Consider the following 18,561-nt stretch of genomic DNA (forward strand, 5'->3'; position numbering starts at 1 on the left):
GCAATTTAAAAATAAGTATAACCCGTAAAAACAAAGTTTTTCACTATAAATCCTTAATATGCGTGGCGGCTAGAGTCCTCTCGTCCTCTGGCTTGAGATGGCTGCCACCTATGGGTCAGATGATTGCATTGCACCATTAAGCAATTGGTAATTACAGTAAATATAATATTTTTGTCCTAAAAAGTGTAAAATTTGGAAAAAAAAATTTCACGAACATTAATTGTAACGCACAACGAGTCTGTGTGGAAAATGTCAGCTCGATTGGATCACGGGAAGTGGGTTAAACAACGACCGAAAGATTTGCACGGTCCTAAGCAAGCAAGCGAACTTAATATAAAGGATTTAATAACACTTCGTACCCAGGAGCAAAATTTGTGTTACTTCAACTCTCTCCCCTCCCTTACCAAGATGGCCGCCTAACGCCACCGGAAGCCGTGACCTCCCCCGGAAGTAGTGACACCTTCCGTAACCCGAAGATGTGACCCCGCCCCCCCGTGACCCGAAAGTTGTGACCCTCGCCCCCCCATGACCCGGAAGTTGTGACTCCCCGCCCCCCCCCCCCCGTGACCCTAAATTCGTGACCCCCCTGCCTCTTCCCACCGTAACCCGAAAGTCGTAACCTCCCTCGTGACCCGGAAGTCGTGACCCCCCCCCGTGACCCGGAAGTCGTAACCCCCCTCCCCCCCATAGTGGTGACGGCCATTGCTACGGCTCTACCCCATTGAGTTGTTCGTGTTGGTCAGGGCGACTTCAACAACCTTCAGGGTCGCCCCTCGCGTTTGCAAAACAACAGCAGCAGCAGCAGAATGTTCGCGAGACTCGCGGGCAGCGCGTAAATCCCGCGGCGTTGGCGTCAGCAAGGCCGTGAGTGAGAAGGCTCCAGAGGCCTTGTGGATGTGGATGAAGCCTCGGTGTGGTCTAGCGGGCGCCTCGGAGACTCCGCGGGTGTCTGTTGTTGTTGTTGTGGTAGTTGTTGTGGTAGTTGTTGTGGTGGTTGTTGTTGTGGTAGTTGTTGTGGTAGTTGTTGTTGTAGTTGTTGTTGTGGTAGTTGTTGTTGTGGTAGTTGTTGTGGTAGTTGTTGTGGTAGTTGTTGTGGTAGTTGTTGTGGTAGTTGTTGTTGTGGTAGTTGTTGTTGTGGTAGTTGTTGTGGTAGTTGTGGTAGTTGTTGTGGTAGTTGTTGTGGTAGTTGTTGTGGTAGTTGTGGTAGTTGTTGTTCAAGTTCATTGATTAGGTATAGCCCTGTGAGCCATTCGGCTCTTGAATCGGGTGCAACCGCAACAAACAAAAAAACAAAAAAATTAACAAAAAACATCTTAAAGTGACTATGTGCGAACAGAAAATCCAAGAAAAGACGGCAAAATATTTCAGAAAAAACACCGTACACCAACGCTGTGTGCAAAAATCCCAGTGGGATGCAAGTCAAACAACAACCACAAGACAACTTAGATTAAGGCCATCAGTCTAACTCTGTACTACAACAAACAAACATGGCCAAACCAATACACTTTTCGAAATCACCAAACTAAGATATGAAAGCAATGACACAGTGATCATAGGAACTGTGACGGAATTTTCACAATAAATGGCATAAACAACATGTACTACCAAAACCCTGCAGCCATAGCTGGCTGCATGAGTCACTCCACAACAGCAGGAGCATCAATCGGAGTATTATAATGTTTCAATGCACCTTTAAGATCAGGACACTAAATCAAAACACAGGTCATACTTTGTAACGATCATCCGGAGCGAAACATTTGATTTCAGGCCACTGAATTGCAGTGGCAGCTAGGGGTGTACAACTCCTCTAGAGCAGTTTTGAGTGAAGATCTCATAGGTAGTGATTCAAGTTGCAGTTTATTGGCAATAGCATTCCAGACCCTTTGGGTATCAATAGCAAAGGCCCTCCAGTATTTGTACGGCAATAGGGAATGTGAAGCTGGTAAATGAGCGAAGACCTTAGGTCAAATTTGTTATTTGAAACATAGAGGAGATCCAGCAGGTAATCCGCGGATTTTTTTGCAAGTACATCGTGAATAAATAAGATCTGGTGCACACGCCGTCGAACATTCAGAGATGTTAAGTTTGACCCAATGTAGAGATCACAGTGGTGAGTCCTATATGGGCAGTTCAATGCAAATCTTAAGGTCCGAGTGATACATTCAGTACAGTACTTGGGACTGATTTATACACAATGTCAGTAATCAAGTAGAGGCAGTATGGTAGCTTTTATCAATTCCAAACGGAACATAGGTTGTTGTGGTAGTTGTAGTTGTGGTAGTTGTGGTAGTTGTTGTGGTAGTTGTAGTTGTTGACGTGGTAGTTGTGTTGTTGACGTGGTAGTTGTTTTGGTAGTTGTGTTAGTTGTAGTTGTGGTAGTTGTTGTAGTTGTAGTAGTGGTAGTTGTGGTAGTTGTTGTTGACATTGTGGTAGTTGTTGTTGTGGTATTTGTGGTAGTTATTGTTCACGTGGTAGTAGTTGCCCCATCAGTCTGTGTGAGAGGCTACACCGGGGGGATCTTTGCGTGAGTTGGTGAGAGTCAGTGTTTGAGTGAGTGGGTGAATTAGTGTGTGAGTGGGTGAATCGGTGGGTGAGTCGGTGTGTAAGTGGGTGAGTCGGTGTGTGAATGGGTGAGTCAGTGTGTGAGTGGGTGACTCAGTGTGTAAGTGGGTGGGTGAGTCAGTGTGTGAGTGGGTGAGTCAGTGTGTGAGTGGGTGAGTCAGTGTGTAAGTGGGTGAGTCAGTGGGTGAGTCAGTGGGTGAGTCAGTGTGTGAGTGTGTGAGTCAGTGTGTGAGTTGGTGAGTCAGTGTGCGAGTGGGTGAGTCAGTGTTTGAGTGAGTTGGTGAGTGTGTGAGTGGTGAGTGGGTGAATCATTGTGTGAGGGAGTGAGTGGGTGGGTGAGTCAGTTTGTGAGTCAGTTGGTGAGTCAATTGGTGAGTCAGTTGGTGAGTCAATTGGTGAGTCAGTTGGTGAGTGAGTGGGTGAGTATTGCTGAGTGGGTGAGTGTGTGAGTGAGTATGTGATTTGGTGAGGGAGGGAGTTGGTGAGTGAGTCCAAGTTTAATTTGTGTGGCCAGGTGAAACATTTAAGAGACATTGTTGATTGTGATGATGGTGATGTTCATGGTGATGTTGTTGACGATGATGATGTTCTTGGTTCTTTCGGTAAAGTCACGTAGAATGGAAATAATAAAATAATAAAAATAAAACATAATAAAATAATTCTCACGACGTTTCGGCCACAACGCAAGCAGCCGTCCTCAGGTGAAGAATAGGTCTGTCGAGAAGACAGAATCTGAATGAATGATGATGTTGACGATGATGACGATGATGTTGACGACGACGATGTTGACGACGATGATGATGACGATGATGACGATGTTGACGATGATGACGTTGACTACGATGATGTTGACGATGACGTTGACTACGATGATGTTGACGACGATGATGTTGACGATGATGACGATGATGATCATGATGACGATGATGTCGACGATGATGACGACGATGACGACGCTGATGATCACGATGATGACGATGGTGGTGATGATGATGACGATGTCGACGATGATCACGATGATGATGACGACGCTGATGACGATGATGACGATCACGATGACGATGATGTCGACGACGACGATGATGTTAACGATGATGACGACGATGGTCGCTCTCAGGACGACGATGTCGGACTCGGACGGCGATGACGACGGCGGGAGCGACGGGCTCCGCTCCTTCTCCCTCGCCGGGTTCCTCTTCGGCAACATCGGCGAGGATGGCGAGCTGGAGGACGACTGCATCCTTGACAAGGTGGGGGCTCCTCCCTCCCTGCCCCCCCCCCTCCACCGTCGCCAGGTTCTCTCCGCTGCTGCAGCACGGCCACTGCTTGTCGGGGCCCTTGTGTGGAGCGAGTGTGCGGGCGGTGAGTTGTGTGGGAAGGTGAGTTCATGTGTAGGTGAGTTAGTGGATGGGTGTGTGAGTGAGTGAGTGGTGGGTGAGCGAGTGTGTGGGTGAGTGAGTGTGTGGGTGAGCGAGTGTGTGGGTGAGTGAGTGTGTGTGTGAGTGAGTGGATGGGTCTGTGAGTGAGTGAATGGTGAGTGAGTGTGTGGGTGAGTGAGCGAGTGTGCGGGCGGTGAGTTGTGTGGGTAGGTGAGTTAATGGGTAGGTGAGTTAGTGGATGGGTGTGTGAGTGGGTGAGTGAGTGTGTGGGTGAGTGAGTGTGTGGGTGAGTGAGTGTGTGAGTGAGTGGTGGGTGAGTGTGTGGGTGAGTGAGTGTGTGTGTGAGTGAGTGGATGGGTCTGTGAGTGAGTGAATGGTGAGTGAGTGTGTGGGTGAGTGAGTGTGTGGGTGAGTGAGTGTGCGGGCGGGTGAGTTGTGTGGGTAGGTGAGTTCATGTGTAGGTGAGTTAGTGGGTGAGTGGTGGGTGAGTGAGTGTGTGGGTGAGTTAGTGGATGGGTGTGTGAGTGAGTGGTGGGTGAGTGAGTTTGTGGGTAAGTGAGTGTGTGGGTGAGCGAGTGTGTGGGTGAGTGAGTGTGTGTGTGAGTGAGTGGATGGGTCTGTGAGTGAGTGAATGGTGAGTGAGTGTGTGGGTGAGTGAGTGTGTGGGTGAGCGAGTGTGCGGGCGGTGAGTTGTGTGGGTAGGTGAGTTAATGGGTAGGTGAGTTAGTGGATGGGTGTGTGAGTGAGTGAGTGTGTGGGTGAGTGAGTGTGTGAGTGAGTGGTGGGTGAGTGAGTGTGTGGGTGAGTGAGTGAGTGTGTGAGTGAGTGGATGGGTCTGTGAGTGAGTGAATGGTGAGTGAGTGTGTGGGTGAGTGAGTGTGTGGGTGAGCGAGTGTGCGGGTGGGTGAGTTGTGTGGGTAGGTGAGTTCATGTGTAGGTGAGTTAGTGGGTAAGTGGTGGGTGAGTGAGTGTGTGGGTGAGTTAGTGGATGGGTGTGTGAGTGGTGGGTGAGTGAGTGTGTGGGTAGGTGAGTTCATGTGTAGGTGAGTTAGTGGATAGGTGTGTGAATGAGTGAGTGGTGGGTGAGCGAGTGTGTGGGTGAGTGAGTGTGTGGGTGAGCGAGTGTGCGGGCGGGTGAGTTGTGTGGGTAGGTGAGTTAATGTGTAGGTGAGTTAGTGGATGGGTGGGTGAGTGAGTGTGTGGGTGAGTGTGTGGGTGAGCGAGTGTGTGGGTGAGCGAGTGTGTGGGTGAGTGAGTGGTGGGTGAGTGTGTGGGTAGGTGAGTTAATGTGTAGGTGAGTTAGTGGATGGGTGTGTGAGTGAGTGAGTGAGTGGGGGGTGAGTGAGTGTGTGAGTGAGCGAGTGTGTGGGTGAGTGAGTGTGTGGGTAGGTGAGTTAATGTGTAGGTGAGTTAGTGGATGGGTGTGTGAGTGAGTGAGTGTGTGGGTGAGTGAGTGGTGGGTGAGTGAGTGTGTGGGTGAGCGAGTGTGCGGGCGGGTGAGTTGTGTGGGTAGGTGAGTTAATGTGTAGGTGAGTTAGTGGATGGGTGTGTGGGTGAGCGAGTGTGCGGGCGGGTGAGTTGTGTGGGTAGGTGAGTTAATGTGTAGGTGAGTTAGTGGATGGGTGTGTGAGTGAGTGTGTGGGTGAGTGAGTGTGTGGGTAGGTGAGTTCACGTGTAGGTGAGTTAGTGGATGGGTGTGTGAGTGAGTGTGTGGGTGAGTGAGTGTGTGGGTGAGCGAGTGTGCGGGCGGTGAGGTGTGTGGGTAGGTGAGTTAATGTGTAGGTGAGTTAGTGAATGGGTGTGTGAGTGAGTGGTGGGTGAGTGAGTGTGTGGGTGAGTGAGTGGTGGGTGAGTGAGTGTGTGGGTGAGTTAGTGGATGGGTGTGTGAGTGAGTGAGTGAGTGGTGGGTGAGTGAGTGTGTGGGTGAGTGTGTGGGTGAGCGAGTGTGCGGGCGGGTGAGTTGTGTGGGTAGGTGAGTTAATGGGTAGGTGAGTTAGTGGATGGGTGTGTGAGTGAGTGGGTGAGTGTGTGGGTGAGTGAGTGTGTGGGTAGGTGAGTTAATGTGTAGGTGAGTTAGTGGATGGGTGTGTGAGTGAGTGTGTGGGTGAGTGAGTGTGCGGGCGGTGAGTTGTGGGGGTAGGTGAGTTAATGGGTAGGTGAGTTAGTGGATGGGTGTGTGAGTGAGTGGGTGAGTGAGTGTGTGGGTGAGTGGGTGTGTGAGTGAGTGAGTGGTGGGTGAGTGAGTGTGTGGGTGAGTGAGTGTGTGGGTGAGCGAGTGTGCGGGCGGGTGAGTTGTGTGGGTAGGTGAGTTAATGGGTAGGTGAGTTAGTGGATGGGTGTGTGAGTGAGTGGGTGAGTGTGTGGGTGAGTGAGTGTGTGGGTAGGTGAGTTAATGGGTAGGTGAGTTAGTGGATGGGTCTCTGAGTGAGTGAGTGAGTGGTGGGTGAGTGAATGTGTGGGTGAGTGAGTGTGTGGGTGAGCGAGTGTGCGGGCGGTGAGTTGTGTGGGTAGGTGAGTTAATGGGTAGGTGAGTTAGTGGATGGGTGTGTGAGTGAGTGAGTGAGTGGTGGGTGAGTGAGTGGTGGGTGAGTGAGTGTGTGGGTGAGTGAGTGTGTGGGTGAGTGAGTGTGTGGGTGAGCGAGTGTGTGGGTGAGCGAGTGTGTGGGTGAGCGAGTGTGTGGGTGAGCGAGTGTGCGGGCGGTGAGTTGTGTGGGTAGGTGAGTTAATGGGTAGGTGAGTTAGTGGATGGGTTTGTGAGTGAGTGAGTGGTGGATGAGTGAGTGTGTGGGTGAGTGAGTGGATGGGTGTGTGAGTGAGTGAGTGGTGAGTGAGTGAGTGTGTGGGTGAGTGAGTGTGTGGGTGAGTGAGCGTGCGGGCGGTAAGTTGTGTGGATAGGTGAGTTAATGGGTAGGTGAGTTAGTGGATGGGTCTCTGAGTGAGTGAGTGGTGGGTGAGTGAGTGTGTGGGTGAGTGAGTGGTGGGTGAGTGAGTGTGTGGGTGAGTGAGTGTGTGAGTGAGTGAGTGTGTGGGTGAGCGAGTGTGCGGGCGGTGAGTTGTGTGGGTAGGTGAGTTAATGTGCAGGTGAGTTAGTGGATGGGTGTTTGAGTGAGTGAATGGTGGGTGAGTCAGTGTGTGGGTGAGTGTGTGGGTGAGCGAGTGTGCGGGCGGTGAGTTGTGTGGGTAGGTGAGTTAATGGGTAGGTGAGTTAGTGGATGGGTGTGTGAGTGAGTGAGTGGTGGGTGAGTGAGTGAGTGTGTAGGTGAGTTAGTGGATGGGTGTGTGAATGAGTGAGTGGTGGGTGAGTGAGTGGTGGGTTAGTGAGTGTGTGGGTGAGCGAGTTGTGTGGGTAGGTGAGTTAATGGGTAGGTGAGTTAGTGAATGAGTGAGTTAATGGGTAGGTGAGTCAGTGGATGGGTGTGTGGGTGAGTGAGTGTGTGGGTGAGCGAGTGTGTGGGCGGTGAGTTGTGTGGGTAGGTGAGTTAGTGGATGGGTGTGTGAGTGAGTGAGTGGAAGGCTGAGCGTGCGGGCGTGTGGCTGGCTGGGTGGGCGGGGTGGTTGAGTTGTGTGGGTGAGCGGAAGGGTGAATAGATGAGTGTGAATGAGTGAGTGGTGGGTGAGTGAGTGTGTGGGTGAGTTAGTGGATGGGTGGAAGGCTGAGCGTGCGAGCGTGTGGCTAGATGGGCGGGTGTGTGAATGAGTGGTGGGTGAGTGGATGTATAGATGAGTGGATGAGTGGGTGTGTGTGTGAATGGATGGGTGAGTGAGTTGTGTTGGTGGATGAGTTGGTGAGTCAGTGGGTGGAAGCATGAATAGATGAGTCTGTGGGTGAGTGAGTGGGTGTATGGATGAGTGGGCGTGTGAGCGAGTGGATGGCTGAGCTAGTGGGTGGGTTAGTGAGTGAGTGGGTGGGCGAGTGAGTGGATGGTTGAGTGGGTGTGTGAGTGGGTGAGTTAGTGGGTGTATCGATCAGTGGGTGAGCTAGTGGGTGGGTGAGCGAGTGGGTGGGCGAGTGAGTGGATGGTTGAGTGGGTGTGTGAGTGGGTGTGTGAGTGGGTGAGTTAGTGGGTGTATGGATCAGTGGGTGAGCGAGTGGATGGCTGAGCTAGTAGGTAGCTGAGTGGGTGGGTGAGTGAGTGGGTGGGTCTATGGATGAGTGGGTGTGTGAGTGGATGGGTGAGCGAGTGGGTGGGTGAGCGAGTGGATGGTTGAGTGGGTGTGTGAGTGGGTGAGTTAGTGGGTGAGTTAGTGGGTGTATGGATCAGTGGGTGAGTGAGTGGATGGGTGAGCTAGTAGGTAGGCGAGTGGGTTTTTTGAGTGAGTGGGTGTATGGATGAGTGGGTGAGTGAGTGGGTGAATGAGTGGATGTGCGAGTTGGTGAGTGACCAGCTCTCCCCCTCACGGCTGCAGGAGAGCAAGAAGCACCTGGCTGGACTGGGAGCGCTGGGTCTGGGCTCCCTGATCCAGGAGATCACGCAGAGCGAGGAGGAGGAGGACGAGGAGCGGCAGAACGACGACGACGATGGAGAGGACGACGGAGAGGACGACGATGGCAACGGCGACACCACGGACGGTGAGAGAGGCGGGGAGAGAGACACGGGGAGAGAGACGTGGGGGAGAGACGCGGGGAGAGAGACGGGGGAGAGAGACGGGGCGAGAGAGACGCGGGGAGAGAGACGCGGGGAGAGACGCGGGGAGAGAGACGCGGGGAGAGAGACGGGGAGAGAGACGCGGGGGGAGAGACGCGGGGAGAGACGCGGGGAGAGACGGGAGGAGAGACACGGGGAGAGAGACGCGGGGAGAGAGACGGGGGGAGAGACACGGGGAGAGAGAGACGTGGGGGGAGAGACGCGGGGAGAGACGCGGGGAGAGAGACGGGGGAGAGAGACGGCGCGAGAGAGACGCAGGGAGAGAGACGGGGGGAGAGAGACGGGGGAGAGAGACGCGGGGAGAGAGACGCGGGGAGAGAGACGGGGGGAGAGAGACGGGGGAGAGAGACGGCGCGAGAGAGACGCGGGGAGAGAGACACGGGGAGAGAGACGGGGAGAGAGACGGGGAGAGAGGCGCGGGGGGAGAGACGCGGGGAGAGACGCGGGGAGAGACGCGGGGAGAGAGACGCGGGGAGAGAGACGTGGGGAGAGAGACGCGGGGAGAGAGACGCGGGGAGAGAGAGACGCGGGGAGAGAGATGCGGGGGGAGAGACACGGGGAGAGAGACGGGGGGAGAGAGACGGGGGAGAGAGACGCGGGGAGAGAGACACGGGGAGAGAGACGGGGGGAGAGACGCGGGGAGAGACGCGGGGAGAGAGACGCGGGGAGAGAGACGGGGAGAGAGACGGGGGGAGAGAGACGCGGGGAGAGAGACGGGGAGAGAGACGCGGGGAGAGAGACGGGGGGGGAGAGACCCGGGGAGAGAGACGCGGGGAGAGAGACGGGGGGAGAGACGCGGGGAGAGAGACGCGGGGAGAGAGACGCGGGGAGAGACGCGGGGGGAGAGACACGGGGGAGTGACACGGGGGGAGAGACGCGGGGAGAGACGCGGGGAGAGACGGGGGGAGAGAGATGCGGGGGGAGAGACACGGGGAGAGACGCGGGGGGAGAGACACGGGGAGAGAGACGGGGAGAGAGACGCGGGGAGAGAGACGCGGGGAGAGAGACGCGGGGAGAGAGACGCGGGGAGAGAGACACACGGGGAGAGACGCGGGGAGAGAGACGCGGGGAGAGACGCGGGGGGAGAGACACGGGGAGAGAGACGGGGGGAGAGAGACGGGGGGAGAGAGACATGGGGAGAGAGACACGGGGAGGGAGAGACGCGGGGAGAGAGACGCGGGGGGAGAGACGCGGGGAGAGAGATGCGGGGAGAGGCACGGCGAGAGAGACGCGGGGAGAGAGACGTGGGGAGAGAGACGCGGGAGAGAGATGCGGGGAGAGAGACGCGGGGGGAGAGACGGGGGAGATGCGTGGAGGGAGACACGGGGGGAGAGGCGCGGGGAGAGAGACACGGGGGGAGAGACACGGGGAGAGAGACGGGGGGAGAGAGACGGGGAGAGAGACACACGGGGAGAGAGACGGGGGAGATGCGGGGAGGGAGCATTGGTTTATTATTTGAGTCGTTTACTGCCGTGCGCACCCTGAAAGTCGCGTGTGTCTGCAGCAAGCGTGTATACGTGTACCTATGGACGCGCGCGTGTCTGTGTGTGGGGAGCGGTGGTGCAGCGGTTAGCGCTACGCCACGCTACGAACCCGGCTACCCGGGTTTGATTCCCGCTCACGGCCAACACCGGCCATGGTGATTATCCGAACCGGCCCTGGGCCTCCCCTAGGTCGACTCGGCCTCAAATGAGTACCCGGTGCGATGTGTAAAAACATCGCCACGGGGGCAGAGACAAAGGCGGCCTGCTCGCCAGGCATGGCCACTTGCCCCGGCAGTCCGTCGAGGCTACCCGGGGGAGCTTTGTCTGTTCTAGATTTGAAGCTTTCGTGACTGCAAGGATTCATACTCTTAGTTCTTTCGGTAAAGTCACCGTGTAGGTAAAAAATGAAATTAAAATTAATAAAACAATAAAAATCACGACGTTTCGGAGGCAACACGAGTCTCCGTCATCAGGTGGGACCGTCACAGCCAGATTTGCTGCATCAAGTGAGGCAATGATTCAAGATGCAAGCCCTTAAATACAAGTTGAGGGGGGAGGAGAGGGGGGGGAGCTTATCAGAATGTGGTTCCATTCATTGGCTACCATATTCTGATAAGCCCCCCCCCTCTCCTCCCCCCTCAACTTGTATTTAAGGGTTTAAAGCTTTCGTGACTGCAGGGATTCATCTTCTTGGTTCTTTCGGTAAAGTCACGTAGAAGGGAAGTAATAAAATAATAAAAATAAAACATAATAAAATAAAATAATTCTCACGACGTTTCGGCCACAACGCAAGCAGAATTATTTTATTATGTTTTATTTTTATTATATTATTACTTCCCTTCTACGTGACTTTACCGAAAGAATCAAGAAGTTGTATTTAAGGGCTTGCATCTTGAATCCTTGCCTCACTTGATGCAGCAAATCTGGCTGTGACGGTCCCACCTGATGACGGAGACTCGTGTTGCCTCCGAAACGTCGTGATTTTTATTGTTTGATTTTTATTAATTTCATTCTTTTACCTACACGGTGACTTTACCGAAAGAACCAAGAGTATGAGCTTTGTCTCTGTGTCTGTGTGTGTGTCTGTGTCTGTGTGTGTGTCTGTGTTTGTCTGTGTGTGTGTCTGTGTGTGTGTGTCTGTGTCTGTGTGTGTGTCTGTGTGTGTGTCTGTGTGTGTGTCTGTGTGTGCGAGCAGGCTGGGTGGCGAGCGGCCCGGACGCGGTGGACTATGCCGACATCACCGAGGTGGCCGACGACGACGACGACTCGGTGGAGCGGTGCCGCAGCGGCATGGCCACGCTGAGGCCCCAGCCTCGTGGTACCGCTCACCACGCTCACTCACCACGCTCACCACGCTCACTCACCACGCTCACTCACCACTCGCTCACCACGCTCACCACGCTCGCCACGCTTACCACCTCACCGCGCTCACTCACCACGCTCACTCACCACGCTCACTCACCACGCTCACTCACCACGCTTACCACCTCACCGCGCTCACTCACCACGCTCACCACACTCACTCACCACGCTCACTCACCACGCTCACTCACTCACCACGCTCACCACGCTCGCTCACTCCCCACGCTCGCTCGCTCACCTCACTCACCACGCTCACCGCTCTCGCTCGCCACACTCACTCACCACGCTCGCTCACCACGCTCGCTCACCGCTCTCGCTCACCACACTCACCACGCTCGCTCACCACTCACCACGCTCGCTCACCACACTCGACACGGCCATACCGCACCGCTCACCACGCTCACTCGCCGGCCACTCGCCGCCTCAACACGGTGGTGATGTTGATGGTGGTGATGTTGATGGTGGTGATGTTGATGATGTTAGTGGTGATGATGGGGATAATGGTATTGGTGATGATGGTAGTGGTGATGATGGTAGTGGTGATGATGGTGATGCTAGTGTTGATGATGGTGATGATGGTCGTGGTGATGATGGTAATGGTGATGATGTTAGTGGTGATGCCGACGATGTCAGTTTTGATGATGGTGATGATTTTGATGTTAGTGGTGATGATGGTAGTGGTGATGATGTTGATGATGGTAGTGGTGATGTTGATGATGGTAGTGGTCATGATGGTAGTGGTGATGATGTTGATGATGGTAGTGGTGATGATGGTGGTGGTGATGGTGATGATGGTGATGATGTTAGTGGTGATGATGGTAGTGGTGATGATGGTGATGATGGTAGTGGTGATGATGGTAGTGGTGATGATGGTGATGATGGTAGTGGTGATGATGGTAGTGGTGATGATGTTGATGATGGTAGTGGTGATGATGTTGATGATGGTAGTGGTGATGATTGTGATGATGGTAGTGGTGATGATGGTGATGATGGTAGTGGTGATGATGATGGTGATGATGGTGATGATGTTGGTGCTGATGGTGATGATGTTAGCGGTGATGTTGGTAGTGGTGATGATGGTAGTGGTGATGATGGTGATGATGTTAGTGGTGATGATGGTGATGATGGTAGTGGTGATGATGGTAGTGGTGATGATGGTGATGGTGATGATGTTAGTGGTGATGCCGACGATGTCAGTTTTGATGATGATTTTGATGTTAGTGGTGATGATGGTAGTGGTGATGATGTTGATGATGGTAGTGGTGATGTTGATGATGGTAGTGGTCATGATGGTAGTGGTGATGATGTTGATGATGGTAGTGGTGATGATGGTGGTGGTGATGGTGATGATGGTAGTGGTGATGATGGTAGTGGTGATGATGGTGATGATGGTAGTGGTGATGATGGTAGTGGTGATGATGGTGATGATGGTAGTGGTGATGATGGTAGTGGTGATGATGGTGATGATGGTAGTGGTGATGATGGTAGTGGTGATGATGTTGATGATGGTAGTGGTGATGATGTTGATGATGGTAGTGGTGATGATGATGGTGATGATGGTAGTGGTGATGATGGTGATGATGGTAGTGGTGATGATGGTGATGATGGTGATGATGTTGGTGCTGATGGTGATGATGTTAGCGGTGATGTTGGTAGTGGTGATGATGGTAGTGGTGATGATGGTGATGATGTTAGTGGTGATGATGGTGATGATGGTAGTGGTGATGATGGTGATGGTGATGTTAGTGGTGATGCCGACGATGTCAGTTTTGATGATGGTGATGATGTTAGCGGTGATGATGGTCGTGCCCACGATGATTTGTTCCAGACGACGACGACGACGATGACTACGATGCCGATGGCGACGACATCGACTCGAAGCTGATGCCTCCACCTCCTCCACCGCCACCGCTGGCAGCACGCGGAGTCGACGGGGCGACGGAGGGAGGCCCAGGGGACACACAGGGACCAGAGGGGCCTGGTGAGGACATCACTACCCCCATCACTACCCCCATCACTACCCCCATCACTACCCCCATCACTATCACTATCACCATCACTATCGCTACCACTATCACTACCCCCATCACTACCCCCATCACTACCCCCATCACCACCCCCATCACTATCACCATCACTATCACTACCCCCATCACTACCCCTACTACTATCACTACCCCCATCACTATCACCATCACTATCACTACCACTATCACCATCACTACCACCATCACTATCACCATCACTATCACCATCACTATCGCTACCACTATCACTACCCCCATCACTACCCCCATCACTACCCCCATCATCACCCCCATCACTATCACTATCACCATCACTATCACTACCCCCATCACTATCACTACCACTATCACCACCCCCTTCACTATCACCATCACTATCACCATCACTACCACTATCACTACCCCCATCACCACCCCCATCACCACCACCACCCCCACCACCACCCCCATCACTACCCCCTATCACTACCCCCATCACCACCCCCATCACCACCACCCCCATCACCACCCCCTATCACTACCACTATCACTACCCCCATCACTACCCCCATCACCACCCCCATCACCACCCCCACCACCACCCCCATCACTACCCCCTATCACTACCCCCATCACCACCCCCATCACCACCCCCATCACTATCACTACCCCCATCACCACCCCCATCACCACCACTACCACTACCCCCATCACTACCCCCATCACCACCCCCATCACCACCCCCACCACCACCCCCATCACTATCACTACCCCTATCACTACCCCCATCACCACCCCCATCACCACCCCCATCACCACCCCCATCACCACCCCCATCACCACCCCCATCACCACCCCCATCACTACCCCCATCACTACCCCCATCACCACCCCCATCACCACCCCCATCACCACCCCCATCACCACCCCCCATCACCACCCCCATCACTACCCCCATCACTACCCCCATCACTACCCCCATCACTACCCCCATCACTACCCCCATCACTACCCCCATCATTACCCCCATCACCACCCCCATCACCACCCCCATCACCACCCCCATCACCACCCCCATCACCACCCCCATCACCACCCCCATCACCACCCCCATCACCACCCCCATCACCACCCCCATCACTACCCCCATCACTACCCCCATCACTACCCCCATCACTACCCCCATCACTACCCCCATCACTACCCCCATCACTACCCCCATCACTACCCCCATCACTACCCCCATCATTACCCCCATCACCACCCCCATCACTACCCCCATCACCACCCCCATCACCACCCCCATCACCACCCCCATCACCACCCCCATCACCACCCCCATCACCACCCCCATCACTACCCCCATCACTACCCCCATCACTACCCCCCATCACTACCCCCATCACCACCCCCATCACCACCCCCATCACCACCCCCATCACTATCACCATCACTATCACTACCCCCATCACTACCCCTACTACTATCACTACTCCCATCACTATCACCATCACTATCACTACCACTATCACCATCACTACCACCATCACTATCACCATCACTATCACCATCACTATCGCTACCACTATCACTACCCCCATCACTACCCCCATCACTACCCCCATCATCACCCCCATCACTATCACCATCACTATCACTACCCCCATCACTATCACTACCACTATCACCACCCCCATCACTATCACCATCACTATCACCATCACTACCACTATCACTACCCCCATCACCACCCCCATCACCACCACCACCCCCACCACCACCCCCATCACTACCCCCTATCACTACCCCCATCACCACCCCCATCACCACCACCCCCATCACCACCCCCTATCACTACCACTATCACTACCCCCATCACCACCCCCATCACCACCCCCACCACCACCCCCATCACTACCCCCTATCACTACCCCCATCACCACCCCCATCACTATCACTACCCCCATCACCACCCCCATCACCACCACTACCACTACCCCCATCACTACCCCCATCACCACCCCCATCACCACCCCCACCACCACCCCCACCACCACCCCCATCACTATCACTACCCCTATCACTACCCCCATCACCACCCCCATCACCACCCCCATCACCACCCCCATCACCACCCCCATCACCACCCCCATCACCACCCCCATCACTACCCCCATCACTACCCCCATCACCACCCCCATCACCACCCCCATCACCATCCCCATCACCACCCCCATCACCACCCCCATCACTACCCCCATCACTACCCCCATCACTACCCCCATCACTACCCCCATCACTACCCCCATCACTACCCCCATCATTACCCCCATCACCACCCCCATCACCACCCCCATCACCACCCCCATCACCACCCCCATCACCACCCCCATCACTACCCCCATCACCACCCCCATCACCACCCCCATCACCACCCCCATCACCACCCCCATCACCACCCCTATCACTACCCCCATCACTACCCCCATCACTACCCCCATCACTACCCCCATCACTACCCCCATCACTACCCCCATCACTACCCCCATCACTACCCCCATCACTACCCCCATCACTACCCCCATCACTACCCCCATCATTACCCCCATCACCACCCCCATCACTACCCCCATCACCACCCCCATCACCACCCCCATCACCACCCCCATCACCACCCCCATCACCACCCCCATCACCACCCCCATCACCACCCCCATCACTACCCCCATCACTACCCCCATCACTACCCCCATCACTACCCCCATCACCACCCCCATCACCACCCCCATCACCACCCCCATCACCACCCCCATCACCACCCCTATCACTACCCCCATCACTACCCCCATCACTACCCCCATCACTACCCCCATCACTACCCCCATCACTACCCCCATCACTACCCCCATCACTACCCCCATCACTACCCCCATCACTACCCCCATCACTACCCCCATCACCACCCCCATCACCACCCCCATCACCACCCCCATCACCACCCCCATCACCACCCCCATCACCACCCCCATCACCACCCCCATCACCACCCCCATCACCACCCCCATCACTACCCCCATCACTACCCCCATCACTACCCCCATCACTACCCCCATCACTACCCCCATCACTACCCCCATCACTGTCACCACCCCTAACCCCCACTTCCTCCCCCACCTCGTCACCCCGACGTGGCAGCAGCAGCGGCGTCAGCGGCGAACGAGGCTGGTGGCGCCTCCTCCGCCGAGTCGGCCTCCTCCTCCTCCAGCGTCATCCCCGGGGGCCTCATCCTGCCGTCCATCATCGCTCGCCCCCCCACCGCCCCCCTCACCGCCACCGCCACCCTCACCACCTCCTCCTCCTCCTCCGACCTCGACACCGACTCCGCGTCCGGCTCGGAAGGAGCCGAGACGGCCGGCGGCACCGGCGGTGGTGGTGGTGGTGGTGGTGGCGGTGGTGGTGGTGGTGGTGGTGGTGGAGACGAGATCTCCTCCTCGTCATCATCGTCGTCGTCGGGGGAGGACAAGGCGCTCACCCTCCCGCTGGCCGGCCTCGTCCCGAAGGACGACTCCAAGAACATGCCCGGAGTCACCCAGCTCTTCCCCGAGTTTCGCCCGGGAAAGGTGACGGAGGGTGGTGGGATGGTGGTGGTGGTGGTGGTGGCGGTGGTGGTGGTGGTGGTGGTGGCGGTGGTGATCGTGGCGGTGGGGGGTGGAGGGCTGCGGTGGCTGTGGTGGTGATGTTCGTTGCTGTGGTGAAGGTGGTGGTGGTTGCGGTTGTGGAGGTGACAGCTGTTGTGGTGGTGGTGGCGGTGACGGTGGTGGGGCTTATGGTGGTGGTGAAGGTGGCAGTGGTGGTCGAGGTGGCGGTGGTGGTGGTGTTGGTTGTATGAAATGTGGTAGCGGAATGGTTAGTGCCGCATTGCGCGACAAATAAGTCATGCCTCCGTGTCCCCTCCTCAACATCCCCTCCTCCTCCGTGTCCCCTCCTCCGTGTCTCCTCCTCCACATCCCCTCCTCCTCCTCCACGTCCCCTCCTCCTCCACGTCACTTCCTCCTCCACGTCACGTCCTCCTCCGTGTCTCACCCTCCTCCTCTGCGTCTTCTCCTCGTCTGCCCCCCTCAGGTGCTGCGCTTCCTGCGCCTCTTTGGCCCCGGACGCAACATCCCGTCGGTGTGGCGCAGCGCCCGTCGCAAGCGCAAGAAGCGCCACCAGCAGCCGCAGCAGCCGCAGCAGCAGCAGCAGCCGCAGGATGACGTGGGGGACAAGGCGGCGGGGGGGGAGGAGGGGGAGGGGGAGGCGGGGGGGGAGGGGAAGTCCGGCTGGGCCTTCTACCAGAACCCCGCGCCCGCCACTGCCGAGCAGTGTCTGTCGGACGACGAGGTGCACGCACCGCCCCCCCCCCCCCCCGCGTGTCTCTCTGTCTCTCCCTCTCTCACCACATGTCTCTCCCTCTCTCTCTCCACGTGTCTCTCTCACCACGTGTCTCTCTCACCACGTGTCTCACCGTGTCTCTCTCACCACGTGTGTCTCTCACTACGTCTCTCTCTCTCACCACGTGTGTCTCTCTCACCACGTGACTCACTCACCACGTGTCTCTCTCACCACGTGTCTCTCTCTCTCACCACGTGTGTCTCTCTCTCTCACCACGTGACTCACTCACCACGTGTCTCTCTCACCACGTGTGTCTCTCTCTTTCACCACGTGTCTCTCTCACCACGTGTCTCTCCATCTCTCACCACGTGTGTCTCTCTCACCACGTGTCTCTCTCACCACGTGTGTCTCTCACTACGTGTCTCTCTCTCACCACGTGTGTCTCTCTCACCACGTGTCTCTCTCACCACGTGTCTCACCGTGTCTCTCTCACCACGTGTGTCTCTCTCACCACGTGTGTCTCTCTCACCACGTGTCTCTCTCACCACCTGTCTCTCTCACCACGTGTCTCACCATGTCTCTCTCACCACGTGTGTCTCTCACTACGTCTCTCTCTCTCACCACGTGTCTCTCTCTCACCACGTGTCTCTCTCACCACGTGTCTCTCTCACCACGTGTCTCTCCCTCTCTCACCATGTGTCTCTCCACGTGCGTCTCTCTCACTACGTCTCTCTCTCACCGCGTGTCTCTC

At 55.6% G+C, this 18,561-nt stretch overlaps 1 protein-coding gene across 1 annotated transcript in view; it reads left to right on the forward strand.

Moving 5' to 3' along the window:
* Nucleotides 1-692: 692 nt before the first annotated feature.
* LOC144953289 (transcription initiation factor TFIID subunit 1-like) overlaps nt 693-18,561 on the forward strand; it is a 45,005-nt gene continuing 27,136 nt past the window's right edge. Inside the window, 7 exon segments of the mRNA XM_078883860.1 lie at nt 693-864; nt 3,680-3,812; nt 8,349-8,511; nt 11,267-11,389; nt 13,262-13,414; nt 16,635-17,059; nt 17,562-17,819. Coding sequence (XP_078739986.1) covers nt 3,687-3,812; nt 8,349-8,511; nt 11,267-11,389; nt 13,262-13,414; nt 16,635-17,059; nt 17,562-17,819 — 1,248 coding nt within the window. The 5' untranslated portion in view covers nt 693-864; nt 3,680-3,686.

This window comes from Lampetra fluviatilis, chromosome 73, assembly GCF_964198595.1.
Source record: "Lampetra fluviatilis chromosome 73, kcLamFluv1.1, whole genome shotgun sequence".
Taxonomy (NCBI): domain Eukaryota; kingdom Metazoa; phylum Chordata; class Hyperoartia; order Petromyzontiformes; family Petromyzontidae; genus Lampetra; species Lampetra fluviatilis.